This window comes from Hyperoodon ampullatus (assembly GCF_949752795.1).
Source record: "Hyperoodon ampullatus genome assembly, chromosome: 8".
Lineage (NCBI taxonomy): Eukaryota > Metazoa > Chordata > Mammalia > Artiodactyla > Ziphiidae > Hyperoodon > Hyperoodon ampullatus.
In genome coordinates, this window is record NC_136921.1 from 35,356,949 (window position 1) to 35,372,049 (window position 15,101).

The 15,101-nt window shown below is 39.8% G+C and overlaps 1 protein-coding gene across 1 annotated transcript in view; it reads right to left on the reverse strand.

The window, feature by feature from the left end:
- Positions 1–2,820: 2,820 nt before the first annotated feature.
- Positions 2,821–15,101, reverse strand: part of CASP8 (caspase 8) — a gene marked incomplete at its 3' end in the record, with an annotated part of 28,168 nt that continues 15,887 nt past the window's right edge. Inside the window, exons 6-9 of the mRNA XM_079710041.1 lie at positions 8,441–8,526; positions 6,684–6,825; positions 4,101–4,602; positions 2,821–2,956 (exon numbers count right to left, since the gene is read on the reverse strand). Of these exons, the coding sequence (XP_079566167.1) occupies positions 2,821–2,956; positions 4,101–4,602; positions 6,684–6,825; positions 8,441–8,526 (866 nt within the window). The remainder of the gene's footprint in view (positions 2,957–4,100; positions 4,603–6,683; positions 6,826–8,440; positions 8,527–15,101) is intronic.

Below are 15,101 nucleotides of genomic sequence, written 5' to 3' on the forward strand. Positions count from 1 at the left end.
TGCTGCTCAAAAAGACGTGGCTGAGTCATCTTTAGAAAGTGAAAGGGATGGGAATTCCCTGGCGATCTAGTGGTTAGGACTCTGCACTTCTGCAGGGGCCCTGGGTTCGATCCCTGGTCGGGGAACTAAGATCCCGAAAACTGTGCGGCATTGGGTGAGGAATAGGTGAAAATGAATCTAGGTATTCCCTCATGAAATCAAGGCACAGGCAGTGTCAGGAGGGGGATATGCTGGCCACAGAAGTTATCTACTGAGGTCATTTCATTTGAAGTGATGCTGGGAGACTCCTCTCCCTTTCCTGTCTTAGTTTTTTATGCAAAACAACACAGGAGGTTTATCTGAGAGTCTCTGGGTTTATTCAGTTTTATGACTGAGAATTATTGTTAAATCCAAGGCCTTGAGCTTTGTGATCTTCTATTATAGGCTTTATGCTTTGAAGGGCTTTTTTACTTATAGGGTATTGATTAATTCTGGGAAGAGGTATTGAGGGATTTATTTGAATCTTGATGGGAGGTGCACTGTGAATTTTGCCAATATCAGTCGGAGATTTTGCCCATAAGGAGGATGGTAGCTCCTAATTCAATGGGGACAAATAATCAGTGTTTCCAAAATCAGTTCTAGGGCTGTGAGAGATGGAGCAAATAAAAGATGTCACAGGGTCATTTAATTCACCTGGTTGGCTTCTTTGATGACTGTGGTCAAATTCTAGAATTATTTCCCCCTTCTGGGAGAAAGAAATTCCAGCAAGATACTTCTCTAAGAAGTCTCAGCTTAATAAATGGGTAGGGACAGGGGAACTAAGGAGAAAAGGGTGTGTATGTCTCAAAGAACCTAAATGAAAGGAAATAAGTTCAGAGACAGGAATCTCTTGTGGCTCATTAGAGATCCCCACTATGTGAATTGTTTTAGTATTCTGAGGCAGGGGCTGCTTTATAGTAGTGGGGTTGAGCACTGAGAGTGTGGCTCTGATGTCTGCTAGGACTGGAGGAGATTCATCCCCAACCTGGAGAAATGTTTCTCCAAGCCAATTAAGAGGGAGGATTGGGAGGAGCCCCTGTAGTTCCTTGGAGCCTCATCACTGAGAATTGGGAGGATGTTGGAAAGGCTGGTTAGAGGGCTAAATGTACCTGAAGTGTTTGAATTTGTAAAATCTCTTTTCCAGAGTCCTGGCTCTTTGCAATAACAGGAGAAACTAGGAGGGTTCTGGTCTCATTTAGGAGACTCCATTTTCTGGGGTTGAAGATTAAGAATTTTGGCCGTCTTCCTTATAGGTGAGTCATCTAGAGTGTGAGAGCACTGGTTTGCCAGATTCACTAAATCCAGAGCGGATGTAGTTTCCCATTCCATCTGGTCCTTTTTATAGAAGGGAAAGATCCCAGTTCAACCCATTAATAAATATAGAATTCAAAGCTTCCTGGGTGGAATCCACCTCTATAGGAAGACCAGAATTTTCTTTAAAAACAATCTGAAGTCAACTGTAATCATCATGAATAGGTTTGTCAGATTTTCATGTGCATGCCTGAATTTTCTTCCAATCAACAGGCTTTGGAAAAGCCCTAGGAGTCACGTGATGGAGTCACCTAGTGGTTGCTCAAGCCATGTAATAAGTTAGCAGGTTTCTTGGTTGTAATTCTAGAGACCTGTCAGGATTTCCTCAATTAGCAGTTTTCATCAAATGCTGGGCCTGACCTTTACCAACAAGCATATGAACTATCTGATATAAGTCAGAGAAACCAGGTCAGTAAGTTCGAATGACTATAGTAAATTCCTGAGCAAATCTGTGAGGGTCTTTGGTTACTTTGGGTGAATCTTTGACTATGGTTCACAGTTCAGCTTTAGTCCAAGGAGTATGAGAAATTAAGGCTCTGGATCCTCAGACAGCTTAATTTTAAAGGGACAGGTTCTGACAAGTTCAGAGGAAAAAGGAGTGGGGAGAATTTCAGAAAGAAGGGGAAGTTCAGTAAAGGAATTAGTATAGGGGAACTAAGGATATAGAGGAAGTACAGGCAGCATAGAAGGGAAGGAGGAAGATGGTGCCAGAGGCAGAGCCTGGTCACAAGGAGCCAAGGGAGAGACTCAAGATGGGGTCAGAGATGGAGCCTGAGACAAAGAAGCCAAAGAACAAGAGCCTGAAGCTTCAGGAGCCATTTTATCTTTCTTTACTTATTTGTTTGCCTCAGTTAACCTTAAGATCTTATTTTTCAGAGAGGCAATTTTAGACTCCTGATAGTATTTGGAAGCCTCGAAACTACTGCTCAGTAGTTGTGGCAGTTGGGCTCTAGATTGCAGGCTCAGTAGTTGTGGCGCACAGACTTAGTTGCTCCGTGGCATGTGGGATCTTCCTGGACCAGGGCTCGAACCCATGTCCCCTGCATTGGTATGTGGATTCTTAACCACTGCTCCACCAGGGAAGCCCTGGAGACATAATTTTGCTCACATGTTCCTGGGATAGCTTGTCACACTCGCCACCAGCAATCAGGCCGGATGTGGGAGCATTATATCCTCAACCTCAACACATGCGGGGTTTTTTTAGCCAGGTCAGATCGCAAATATCCCTCTCAGTGATCTTTTAAACTTACTATACTTTTTGTATCTACTATAAGTTCATTTTTAAACCTTTTCATCAAATTAAAAACACAATTAATCATGCCTACAGCTATGACTGTCTAGCTATTGCAAAGCCAGAGATTTAGCTTGAATTTGCATGAAAATTATATTGCCCTCCCATTCCCTCCACTTCCATCTATCAAGAAAAAAAAAAAGAAAGAATAAAATAGCAGCATTTTCACTATTGTTTAGTTATGCAACTAAACAATAGCATCAATTAAGGGGAAAGAAGAGTTTTTTCCTCAGTGTGAAAGTAGGTTGTGGCATCTGTTTGCCCATATTTTTCTTGTCATCCTTATTGCTTACTTCAAAGTTCACCTTGGTGAGGATGGTGAGAATATCTTCACCCCTGAAAAACATAACATAACCTTGTGACCATCTATGGGGGGAAAAATCAACTGGTAAACCCTATCATCTGCTGTGATTAGTGATAGTTATTTCCCGCAAAACAACAGGCATTTGAAATAACAAGATGTTAAACCAAGACCTACCACAGCTTTCTAGGTAAAGAAGTTGTCTCAGAACTTAATATCTTATGACCATCAGAAACTTCACTGTCAACATCAGATTTGGTTTCTTTGCCTCCTGACCTATTTGCACCTCACTCTGCTCCATGTATTGTGTCACTTACCCCCAATCGCCTCGATGCCCCCCAACGTCCTCTGACTCAAATTGGCATTGCTTCTGTGGATTTATCTGTGGCCGCATCAAACTTTAGGCAAGTGGAAATTGAAAGTCTCCTGCAGCCACCCCACTGCTTTCTCACCAGCTTCTCTTATCAGTTTAGTTGGGCAACCTGTTTATTCACTTCTATGGCTAACCCCTTGGAACCTCGCAGGATTCGTGGTCTAAGTTACAAAATGAAAATGTAGTGTGGATGTTATGGTTCAGTCCTTTATCTGCCATGGGAAATTCTTGCTCTTCATACACTTAAAACATAATGAGACATGGAACTAGAAGCAACCTACAGAGGATTCCTTGCTATTTATCTGCTGGTTGTGTGTGCATTTGGTGAACTGTGCCGTACAAAACCATCATTTAAATAAAGGAAACATAAGATAATAAATGAGGGAAAGTTATTTTCCCACATTTTGTGGGCTTCAAAGCAGGCCAAATTTGTGGGAATAGAAAAAGTTTCTGATCTTTAGCACTTATCTCCCACAAGAGGGTCCGAGGTTGGTCAGCTATTATAGAACTTTTGACAGGGTTGGAGGATGTTAAACATGGAAATTCCAAACTAGTTGAGTGGGTTCAGTCATATTTCTGCCTAAAGAAAGAGATGAACTATATGACTTTGCCATCTTTCCCACTCTACGATATGCTGATTGTCCTTTGAGGTGCTAAATAAAAGAAACTCCTCAGTAAGTATTTCAGTTTTTTCCATCGGTAAACTTGCCCTCTTTCCCACTCTGCAACTGACCTGAGAATTACAGTTATGTGATCCACAGCTAGACATTTAAAGATGAAAGAAGTGTTGAATAAGCAAAAATTACCTAGGACATCTTTCTCTCAGGCTCTGGCAAAGTGACTGGATATACCAGGTCCCCTCCATGGTGCTTCGGTAGGAAACACAGTTGTTCACGGTGGCCATCCCCAGCAGAAAGTCAGCCTCATCTGGAATATATCTCTTCTGAAGTGATGAATCCATTTCTAAATAGGCTTCCTTCTGTTCTGAGTCAGTTTCAATAGCTATACCTCTCTGGTAGTTATCCCCTTGACAAGCCTGAATAAAAAAGATTTTGGGTTTGCCAAGAAGGGAAGGGCACTTTGAACCAGTGAAGTAAGAGGTCAGCTCATAGATGGGGGCTTCCTGCCCATCGGAGCCATAGATGATGCCTTTGTCTCCATGGGAGAGGATGCAGCAGATGAAGCAGTCCTTGTTATTGTGGTCCATGCTTTGGTAGGATTTCAGAACCTCACAGATTTTCTTTGCAGTGTAGTCTTTGTAATGCACTATCTCAAAATGAAGCTCACTAAAGGTCTTTCTCAAAGCCTCTGAAAAGTGAAACGAGAAAAGTCATATTACACCGCAAGAATTCCCAGACCACAACCCAGGACTAGAGAGAACATTGATCAGATAAGAATCTGAACCAGAACTTAAAAACAAGACCCTCTATATTAGTGACTGGATTCCACAGACTTCTAATATTTACTGCCACTAGCTGCAAATATTTCCCAGCCCTGAGGCAAAAGAGAAAGGGGAGACTGCTATTGTTGGCCTGTTGTCTTTTCTCAACTAGCCTACAAGATGGGTAAGCTATTAATTAGGCTTACTACCTAACCAATCTAAAAAGTAACTAATCCTTACATAATCAGAAAAAAAGCAAAAATGAATTTTTAATAAAAGATCCATACTTATTTTATCCTGAACCCTCTCAAAATTGTTCATCAAAATACGAGATATGAATGTTTTAAAAGTCAAGTAGTACTAAAAGACTTATTACAAAAAGCTACCCCCCTCTGCTCGTCCTTTTATCCAGTCATGTTCTGTCCAGCCATTTCTATGAAGGAAACCACTTTCAACTTTTAGCTATTATTTTTTTTTTGGTATTAGCCTCCATTTTGTAATGAATTTGGGCTCATTTCTATTTATTCGTTTATAAATTTTAGACTTTTGTATTGAGTTCCTATTGTGGGTGATGAGTGCTTGGTGTTCTTATACATTTACAACTTTTAGTTGAAGCAATAGAAATATATGTATTACTAATACTATGTAAACATAATATTCTTTAATTATGCTTCCTTTCTTATTAAACTTTTTGTCTTTCCTGGAATTAGCAATAGCATTATTTTTTCATTGCTTTGTTTTCTACATGCTTAACATTATTTTTCCCCAAATGCTCTAACTGATCTAGTCAAAGTCTTTCAACATTTTTCAGGCTGCCTGTCTGATTAATTTAGATAAAAATAGCATATATTTAAGCTGTACAACATTATGATATGAATAGTGAAATGATTACTACAGTTAAGCTAATAATATATCTCCTCACTCAGTTACCTTTTGTTTGCATGTGTATGTGTGTGTGTGATGAGAACACCTGAAATATAGTCTCTTTACATATTTCTCATGTTCAATACAGGATTATCAACTATTGCCATCATGCTGTACAGTAGATTGCTAAACTTATTCATCCTACATACTGCTACTTTATACCCTTGATCAGAAATACAATCAATGCCATTTTAATAAAAAATGTTTTAATGGTAAATATTAAGTAAATGAAAATCAAAAGCCTGAAACCTTTTCTTCAATACCAAGATATATGATGATGAATGATGTAGTCAGTGAACTTAGGTTCTGTGGCTTTTTAAAACCTTAGAATAGATTTGCTCGAATAAACAAATGTTAACAGAAACCATTCACAGAGTCCTTATGATTAAAATCAAGCTATCTTATTTTCTAAACTACTTTATTTAAAAAATAAGTAATTACCTGATGTTATGACTCATAAACACCATTTTCAAAAATTCTTCGATCAAGTAAAAATTCTTAATATCACAATGGTTGGGTTGAATTATTTCTTTTATTGCTTTTAGTTGTAGCCATTTCTATGTTCACATGATGCAAATTATTTTTCATTTAACTTGTAAGCTCTCAATCTTAGCTGAAAAAGGCTGAGCCAAAGACTTTCTGTTTAGTTTAACATTTGAAAATGCTATTTCTGTTAAGGACTCAATTTCTGCTGCACTCATAGCCCAACTTTTATAAACACAACTTCCGTAAATGGTCTTGATACCAAGGCAATGTTTTCACCCAACACCTAATACACTCTATAGAGGCTCTATTCATTTAGTTGAATTAAAAACAAACTTTATTGTTGCTTTTTATAAGCCTTTTAGTAAGATTTGATATTTTATCTTTATATATACATTGCTTTGATTTTTAAAATTAATTTAAAAAAAACAAAAGCAGAAAACTAACAAGTATGTAAGAATGTTGTTCACCTCCACAGGGAAATACGGTTATATCCATCTTTTTGAAACACGTGGCCCTGTTGATACAGCTTTTGTTCTCCCCTTTTGACAAAAACATAGATATTAGAAATATTTCATTTCTCTTTTGGGTTCTACTGTACCTGCATCCAAGTCTGTTCCATTCCTATCCTTAATGCTGTGAAGTTTGGGCACATCCTTCCTTGCTATGCTAAAATCATAATTGTTAAAGATCAAACAGTATCCCCGAGGTTTGCTTTTCATTCGGTAAACTGTGTTCCATGTCTGGAAAACAAAAATCCAACCCAGGAGCTGACTCTGTGGATCAAACACTTGAGACGTGAACAAACAACTCCCTAGTAAGAGGTTAGGCATCACCTAAGCCAAACTGGGATGCAAGTGCACTTTCCATGGCCCCACCCAACTTGGCACTGCTCCCCTAAGGAACTAGTTTCCACTCATCCCCTGACAAGGATCACAGACTTCTTCCCCACAGTTAGTGTGGAAAGTCAGTGTCCCAATACTTGGGCCTCCTGAGCATTTGCACTTATATTAATAGTGTTGTCACCACATTGTATTGGTATTATTTATTCTCATTTCTGCTCAAGGCAGTGAACATCTGTGCCAGGGACTAGGATTATTATTAATTTATGAGAGCTCAATCAGGAGTTGCTGGGTGAATGACTGTCTTGGTGCTGTCTTTGGGCTGCCCCTTTGAGACCTTGTGATTCCCTCGGCTCTCTGCTCAACTCATCCATGCTTCTGGGCTAACAGGTGAGGGCCTGCCCATCACACGGCATAGCATGGTCCCAGGATTTTTCAAGCTGATGGCTTAATCTGGATCTCAGGACCACAGTGACTCAAGGAGACAGATGTGCTGGGCAGGCAGGTCTTGGCTGAGCTACAAGTTACAGTATCCAGACTCTACTACTTGACAGTATCAATCAGAGGTGACCCTGTGACCTCCTGACTTCCCTGGGGTTGTTTCAGTGCTGAGATATTTAGCATTTATTGGGAAGTCCATGCAGTTCCTCAAGGTAGAGAAAAGGGCCCCAGACTAGGGGGCCAAATTCCTAGCTCTACTACTTAATAACCTTAAGACTTTGGACAAGTTAACGAATCTCTCTTGCACTCAGTGTCATTAGCTGATGAGTGGGGATGACATTTGCAGAGTGCTTTTACTGTTTACAAAGTGCCACATGACTTCAGTTAATCCTTGATGTTCAGACTGAGAGAGGTCTGGTAATTTGCTCAGGAGTCCACTAATAAACGGTCTCTCCTAAGCTTAATTTCAAGTCTCCACTAGACGTTAGGCATACAGGGTTTCCTCTGTTTCCCACCACAAGGAAGAGTGAATGGGCTGCTGAGTCACAATGTGGTAAATTGCTGAAAGTTACAGAAACAGAAGTGATATCTAGAAAGGCAATTCTTGGGCCAGCTCATTGGGATGAGATCATAGAGACAACTAGATCGTGAGCATGTGCTGCTTACACCTAATCACAAAGGAGAAACTGTTTTGAAATGCCAAGCTAAAAGAAGACTTTGCTTTTTCTAACCCTGCTGACTCTTCTCCCAAAGCCCTCTCCCATTTAGGCTGATGCAGCTGCTGAAAGGATCAGGTTGGAGGCTCCCCACCCCTCTGCCCTCCAACTATTCCAACATCTTTGCTTTTAAAATAGAAATTTAACACATGGGAAACCAAAGAGATCACCTTTTCAAAATTCAAAGTTTAAAAGTCACATTTTGAACTTGTGCTTTTGTGAATTTTTTTCTACAGTTCTCAACATTTTCAATAAGTTTCTGTCCCTTATTAGTTTATCTGGAAGCTAAAAAAAGCTCAGGAACACAATAACTAGAATCTGCAGCACAAAGGGGAAAAGGAATGGGAATTTCCCGGTACCTGTGACTCACTGTCCTTTTCTCCTGGAGAGTCCGACATGGCCAGCATTTCAAGGGAGCCCTCCCTTATGAGCAATTGTGACACATCTGGAATGACACAGGCAGGGAAGGTGCTTTGGTGAGGAAAGATGTAGCACCCAGGACAACATAAGGTCCCTTTTAAAATGAAAATTCACAGGACTTCGCTGGTGGCTGAGTGGTTAAGGATCCTCCTGCCAATGCAAGGGACATGGGTTCGAGCCTTGGTCTGAGAAGATCCCACATGCCATGGAGCAACTAAGCCTGTGTGCCACAACTACTGAAGCCCGCATGCCTAGAGCCCATGCTCTACAACAAGAGAAGCCACCACAGTGAGAAGCCCACACACCACAACGAAGAGTAGCCCTCACTTGCTGCAACTAGAGAAAGCCCATGCACAGCAAAGAAGACCCAATGCAGCCAAAAATTTTTTAAAATTTAAAAATAAATAGAATAAATTTTTTAAAAATAAAGTCAGGATTTGTTAAAAAAAATAAAGGAAGAAAAAAAAAGAAAATTCACAGACCACCTTGAACATAATATCCTTGCAGTTCACAGAATAAGGGAAAATCTTATCACTAACTAACTCTGCCCCTATTTCAAACATGCTGGCCTGGGGCTGCAGGGTCTTTGTCTTTTGACAATTCCTTTTATATCTTCCAATGTGCAGAGAAGGTGAAAAGTAGCCAGTGCTATTAAGAGAACAGGTCCATTAACATGCAAATGTCATCTGCATACAGAGTGAAGTAAGTCAGAAAGAGAAAAATAAATATTGTATATTAACGCATATATGTGGAATCTACAAAAATGGTACAGATGAACCAGTTTGCAAGGCAGAAATATAGACACAGACGTAGAGAACAAACGTATGGACACCAAGCAGGGAAAGTGGGGGTGGGATGAATTGGGAGATTGGGATTGACATATATACACTAATATGTAGAAAATAGAAAACTAATGAGAACCTGCTATATAGCACAGGGAACTCCACTTCACTGTACAGTAGAAGCTAACACAACATTGTAAAACAACTATACCCCAATAAATAAATAAATAATTAAAACAAAACGGAAAAAAAAAAGATGCAGAAGTGATCACAGTTGTGACTGCTGTAGCCCTCCCTCTCCCCAGCCTGAGTGAGCAAGTGAGCCCTAATCAGCCACTGCTTTTGCCCCCTCTTGCCTGGGTGGAGAACAGATGCCTGAGGGTGGCCCACATGCACAGATGGGACCAAAACCAAAGCTGAACTCCAGGGGCAGTGGGACCAAAGAAGAGAAAGGGAAATCTCTCTATGCAGCCACAGGAGCAGAGGATTAAATCCCTTCAATCAGCTTGGTAAACCCTGCATCTGTGGAATATCTGAATAGACAATGAGTGTTCCTGCAATTGAGGCTGTGGACTTTGGGGGCAACTGTGGACTTTGGGGGCAAGTACACGCCAGAGTTGGGCCAGGTCAGAGTCTGAGCTGACCCCACAGAGCCCACAGCAGGTCCAGAGACCCACCTAGAAGTACTGGAGGACTTCCCGGGCAGGCAGGGATTGGCTGCGCTTCACTGTGGGAGCAAGGACACTGACAGGTGAGGCCACAGGAAAATATTAATATTACTATAATTTTTTTCACTTTGTTCTATTGTTTTTTATTATTCATTTCATTTTTTTATTTTCTTTTTTATGCTTTTATTTGTAATATATTTTTTACTTTATTTTTTTTCCTCTTTCTACTTTACTTTGTCATTATGGTGTGCTTTTTCCTTGTTTTTGTTTTTTCCTTTGTTTTGCTTTGTTTTTATCTTCTTTTAAACTATATTTTACATTTTTCAATTTTTACTTCAGTTTTTTGTTGTTTTGTATTTTTTCCTTTTGTTTTCATCTTTCTTATGTTTTTATCCTTTTTTATCTCTTTTGTGTGTTTATTTTATGCTTTCTTTGCCTTTTTTTAGATTGCTTTCTGCTTTTGATTGGTTTTTTGTTTTTCTTTTTGATAGTTTAGTTTTTAGTGTTTGTTTTCATTTTTGGGTTAGTTTACTTGCTTGGTTGCTCTCATCTTTTTTCTCTTTTTCTTTTCTTGTGAGTGCATGTGTGTGTGTGTGTGCGTGTGTGTTTCTTTGTGTGTCTGTTTTTTTCTGTTTGGTTTTGCTTTTACCATTCGACTTGGGGGTTTCTTTCTGTTCTTTTTTTTTTTTTTCCTTTTCTTCCACACCATGTGGCTTGCAGGGTCTTGGTGCTCCAGCCAGGGGTTGGGCCTGAGCCTCTGAGGTGGGAGAGCTGAGTCCAGGGTATTGGACCACCAGAGAACTCCTGGCCCCAGGGAATATTAATCAGCGAGAGCCCTCCCAGAGATCTCCATCTCAACAGTAAGACCCAGCTCCACCCAAGGGCCAGCAAGCTCCAGTGCTGGATGCCTCACAACAAACAACTAGCAAGACAGGAACGCAACCCCACCCATTAGTCTAAACCCCAGCCTTTAGTCAGACAGGCTGACTAAAGTCATACTACACTCACAGACACCCCAAAACACACCACCAGATGCGGCCCTGCCCACCAGAGGAACAAGATCCTGCTCCACCCACCAGAATGCAGGCACCAGTCCCCCCACCAGGAAGCCTACACAAGGCACTGGACCAACCCCACCCACTCGGGCAGACACCAGAAATAAGAGGAACTACGACCCTGCAGCCTGCAGAAAGGAGACCCCAAACACAGTAAGTTAAACAAAATGAGAACACAGAGAAATATGCTACAGATGAAGGAGCAAGGTAAAAACCCACAAGACCAAACAAATGAAGAGGAAATAGGAAGTCTACCTGAAAAAGAATTCAGAGTAATGATAGTAAAGATGATCCAAAATCTTGGCAATAGAATGGAGAGAATACAAGAAATGTTTAACAAGGACCTAGAAGAATTAAAGAGCAAACAAACAGTGATGAACAACACAATAACTGAAATTAAAAATACTCTAGAAGGAATCAATAGCAGAATAAGTGAGGCAGAAGAATGGAGAAGTGAGCTGGAAGATAGAATGGTGGAAATAACTGCTGCAGAGCAGAATAAACAAAAAAGAATGAAAAGAATTGAGGAAAGTCTCAGAGACCACTGGGACAACATTAAACGCACCAACATTCGAATTATAGGAGTCCCAGAAGAAGAAGAGAAAGAGAAAGGGCCTGAGAAAATATTTGAAGAGATTCTAGTTGAAAACTTCCTAATATGGGAAAGGAAATAGTCAATCAAGTCCAGGAAGCACAGAGAGTCCCATACAGGATAAACCCAAAGAGAAACACACCAAGACACATATTAATCAAACTATCAAAAATTAAATACCAAGAAAAAATATTAGGGACTTCCCTCATGGTCCAGTGGTAAAGAATCTGCCTTACAATGCAGGGGACATGGGTTCGATCCTTGGTCACGGAACTAAGATCCCATATGCCGCAAGGCAACTAAGCCCACATGCCACAACTACTGAGCTCACATGCCTTAACTAGAGCCCGTGTGCCACAAATTACAGAGCCTGTGTGCTCTGGAACCTGCATGCCACAACTACAGAGCCCATGCACCCTGGAGCCTGTGTACCACAACTAGAGAGAGAAAACCTACACACCACAACTACAGAGAAGCCCGTGCACCACAACGAAGAGTCTGCACGCTGCAATGAAAAATTCTGCATGCCTCAATGAAGATCCTGTGTGCCACAACTAAGAGCCGACACAGCCAAAAATAAAAATAAAAATAAATAAATAATAAATCTTAAAAAAAAAGAAAAAATATTAAAAGCTGCAAGGGAAGAGCAACAAATAACATACAAGGGAATCCCCATAAGGTTATGAGCTGATTTTTCAGCAGAAACTCCACAGGCAAGAAGGGAGGGCCCAATATATTTAAAGTGATGAAAGGGAAAAAGCTACAGCCAAGATTACTCTACCCAGCAAGGATCTCATTCAGAATTGATGGAAAAATCAAAAGATTTACAGACAAGCAAAATGTAAGAGAATTTAGTACAACAAAACCAGCTCTACAACAAATACCAAAGGAACTTCTCTACATGGGAAACACAAGAGAAGAAAAAGACCTACAAAAACAAACTCAAAAACAATTAAGAAAATGGTAATAGGGACATACATATTCATAATTACCTTAAATGTGAATGGATTAAATGCTCTAACCAAAAGACACAGGTTCGCTGAATGGATACAAAAACAAGACCTGTATATATGCTGTCTACAAGAGACCCACTTCAGACTTAGGGACACATACAGACTGAAAGTGAAGGGATGGAAAAAGATATTCCATGCAAATGGAAATCAAAAGAAAGCTGGGGTAGCAATATTCATAACAGATAAAATAGACTTTAAAATAAAGAATGTTACAAGACACAAAGAAGGAAACTACATAGGGATCAATCCAGGAAGAAGATATAACAATTATAAATATATATGCACCCAAGATAGGAGCACCTCAATACATAAGGCAAATGTTAACAGCTATAAAAAGGGGAAATCAACAGTAACACAATAAAGGTGGGGGACTTTAACACCTCACTTACACCAATGGACAGATCATCCAGACAGAAAGTAAATAAGGAAACACAAGCTTTAAATGACAAAATAGACCAGATAGATTTAATTGATATTTACAGGACATTCCATCCAAAAACAGCAGATTACACTTTCTTCTCAAGTGCACATGGAACATTCTCCAGGATAGATCATATCTTGGGTCACAAATCAAACCTTGGTAAATTTAAGAAAATTGAAATCGTATCAAGCATCTTTTCCAACCACAGTGCTATGAAATTAGAAATCAATTAGAGGAAATAAACTGTAAAAAACACAAGCACATGGAAGCTAAACAATATGCTACTAAATAACCAAGAGATCACTGAAGAAATTAAAGAGGAAATTAAAAAATACCTAGAGATAAATGACAAAAAAACACAACAGCCCAAAACCTATGGGATGCAGCAAAAGCAGTTCTAAGAGGGAACTTTATAACAATAAAATCCTACCTCAAGAAACAAGAAAAATCTCAAATAAAAAATCTAACCTTACACCTAAAGGAACTAGAGAAAGAACAACAACAAACAAAAAAAAACCCCCAAAGTTAGTAGAAGGAAAGAAATTATAAAGATCAGAGCAGAAATAAATGAAATAGAAACAAAGAAAACAATAGCAAAGATCAATAAAACTAAAAGCTGGTTCTTTGAGAAGATAAACAAAACTGATAAACCTTTAGCCAGTCTCATCAAGAAAACGAGGGAGAGAACTCAAATCAATAAAATTACAAATGAAAAAGAAGTCACAACAGACACCGCAGAAATACAAAGCATCCTAGGAGACTACTACAAGCAACTCTGTGCCAATAAGGTGGACAACCTGGAAGAAATGGACAAATTCTTAGAAAGGTATAACCTTCAAAGACTGAACCAGGAAGAAATAGAAAATATGAACAGAACAACCACAAGTAATGGAATTGAAACTGTGATTAAAAATCTTCCAACAGGGCTTCCCTGGTGGCGCAGTGGTTGAGAATCCGCCTGCCGATGCAGGGGACACAGGTTCGTGCCCCGGTCCGGGAAGATCCCACATGCCATGGAGCAGCTGGGCCCATGAGCCATGGCTGCTGAGCCTGCACGTCCGGAGCCTGTGCTCCACAACGGGAGAGGCCACAAGAGTGAGAGGTCCGTGTACCGCAAAAACAAACAAACAAACAAAACTCTTCCAACAAACAAAAGCCCAGGACCAGATGGCTTCACAGGTGAATTCTATAAAACATTTAGAGAAGCGCTAACACCCATCCTTCTCAAACTCTTCCAAAAAATTGCAGAGGAAGGAACATTCCAAAACTCATTCTACGAGGCCACCATCACCCTGATGCCAAAGCCAGACAAAGACATCACAAAAAAAGAAAATTACAGACCAGTATCACTGATGAATGTAGATGCAAATATCCTCAACAAAATACTAGCAAACAGAATCCACCAACACTTTAAAAGGATCATACACCATGATCAAGTGGGACTGATCCCAGGGATGCAAGGATTCTGCAATACACACAAATCAATCAATGTGATATACCATATTAACAAACTGAAGAAGAAAAACCATGTGATCATCTCAATAGATGCAGAAAAAGCTTTTGAGAAAATTCAACCCCCATTTATGATTAAAAGAACTCTCCAGAAAGTGGGCACAGAGGGAACCTAACTCAGCATAATAAAGGCCATATATGACAAACCCACAGCAAACATCATTCTCAATGGTGAAAAACTGAAAGCATTTCCTCTAAGATCAGGAACAAGACAAGGATGTCCACTCTCACCACTATTATTCAACATAGTTTTGGAAGTCCTAGCCACGGCAATCAGAGAAGAAAAGGAAATAAAAGGAATACAAATTGGAAAAGAAGAAGTAAAACTGTCACTGTTTGCAGATGACATGATACCATACATAGAGAATCCTAAAGATGCCACCAGAAAACTACTAGAGCTAATCAGTGAATCTGGTAAAGTTGCAGGATACAAAATTAATGCACAGAAATCTCTTGCATTCTATACACTAACAATGAAAGACCAGAAAGAGAAATTAAGGAAACAATCCCATTCACCATTGCAAGAAAAAGAATAAAATATCTAGGAATAAACCTAC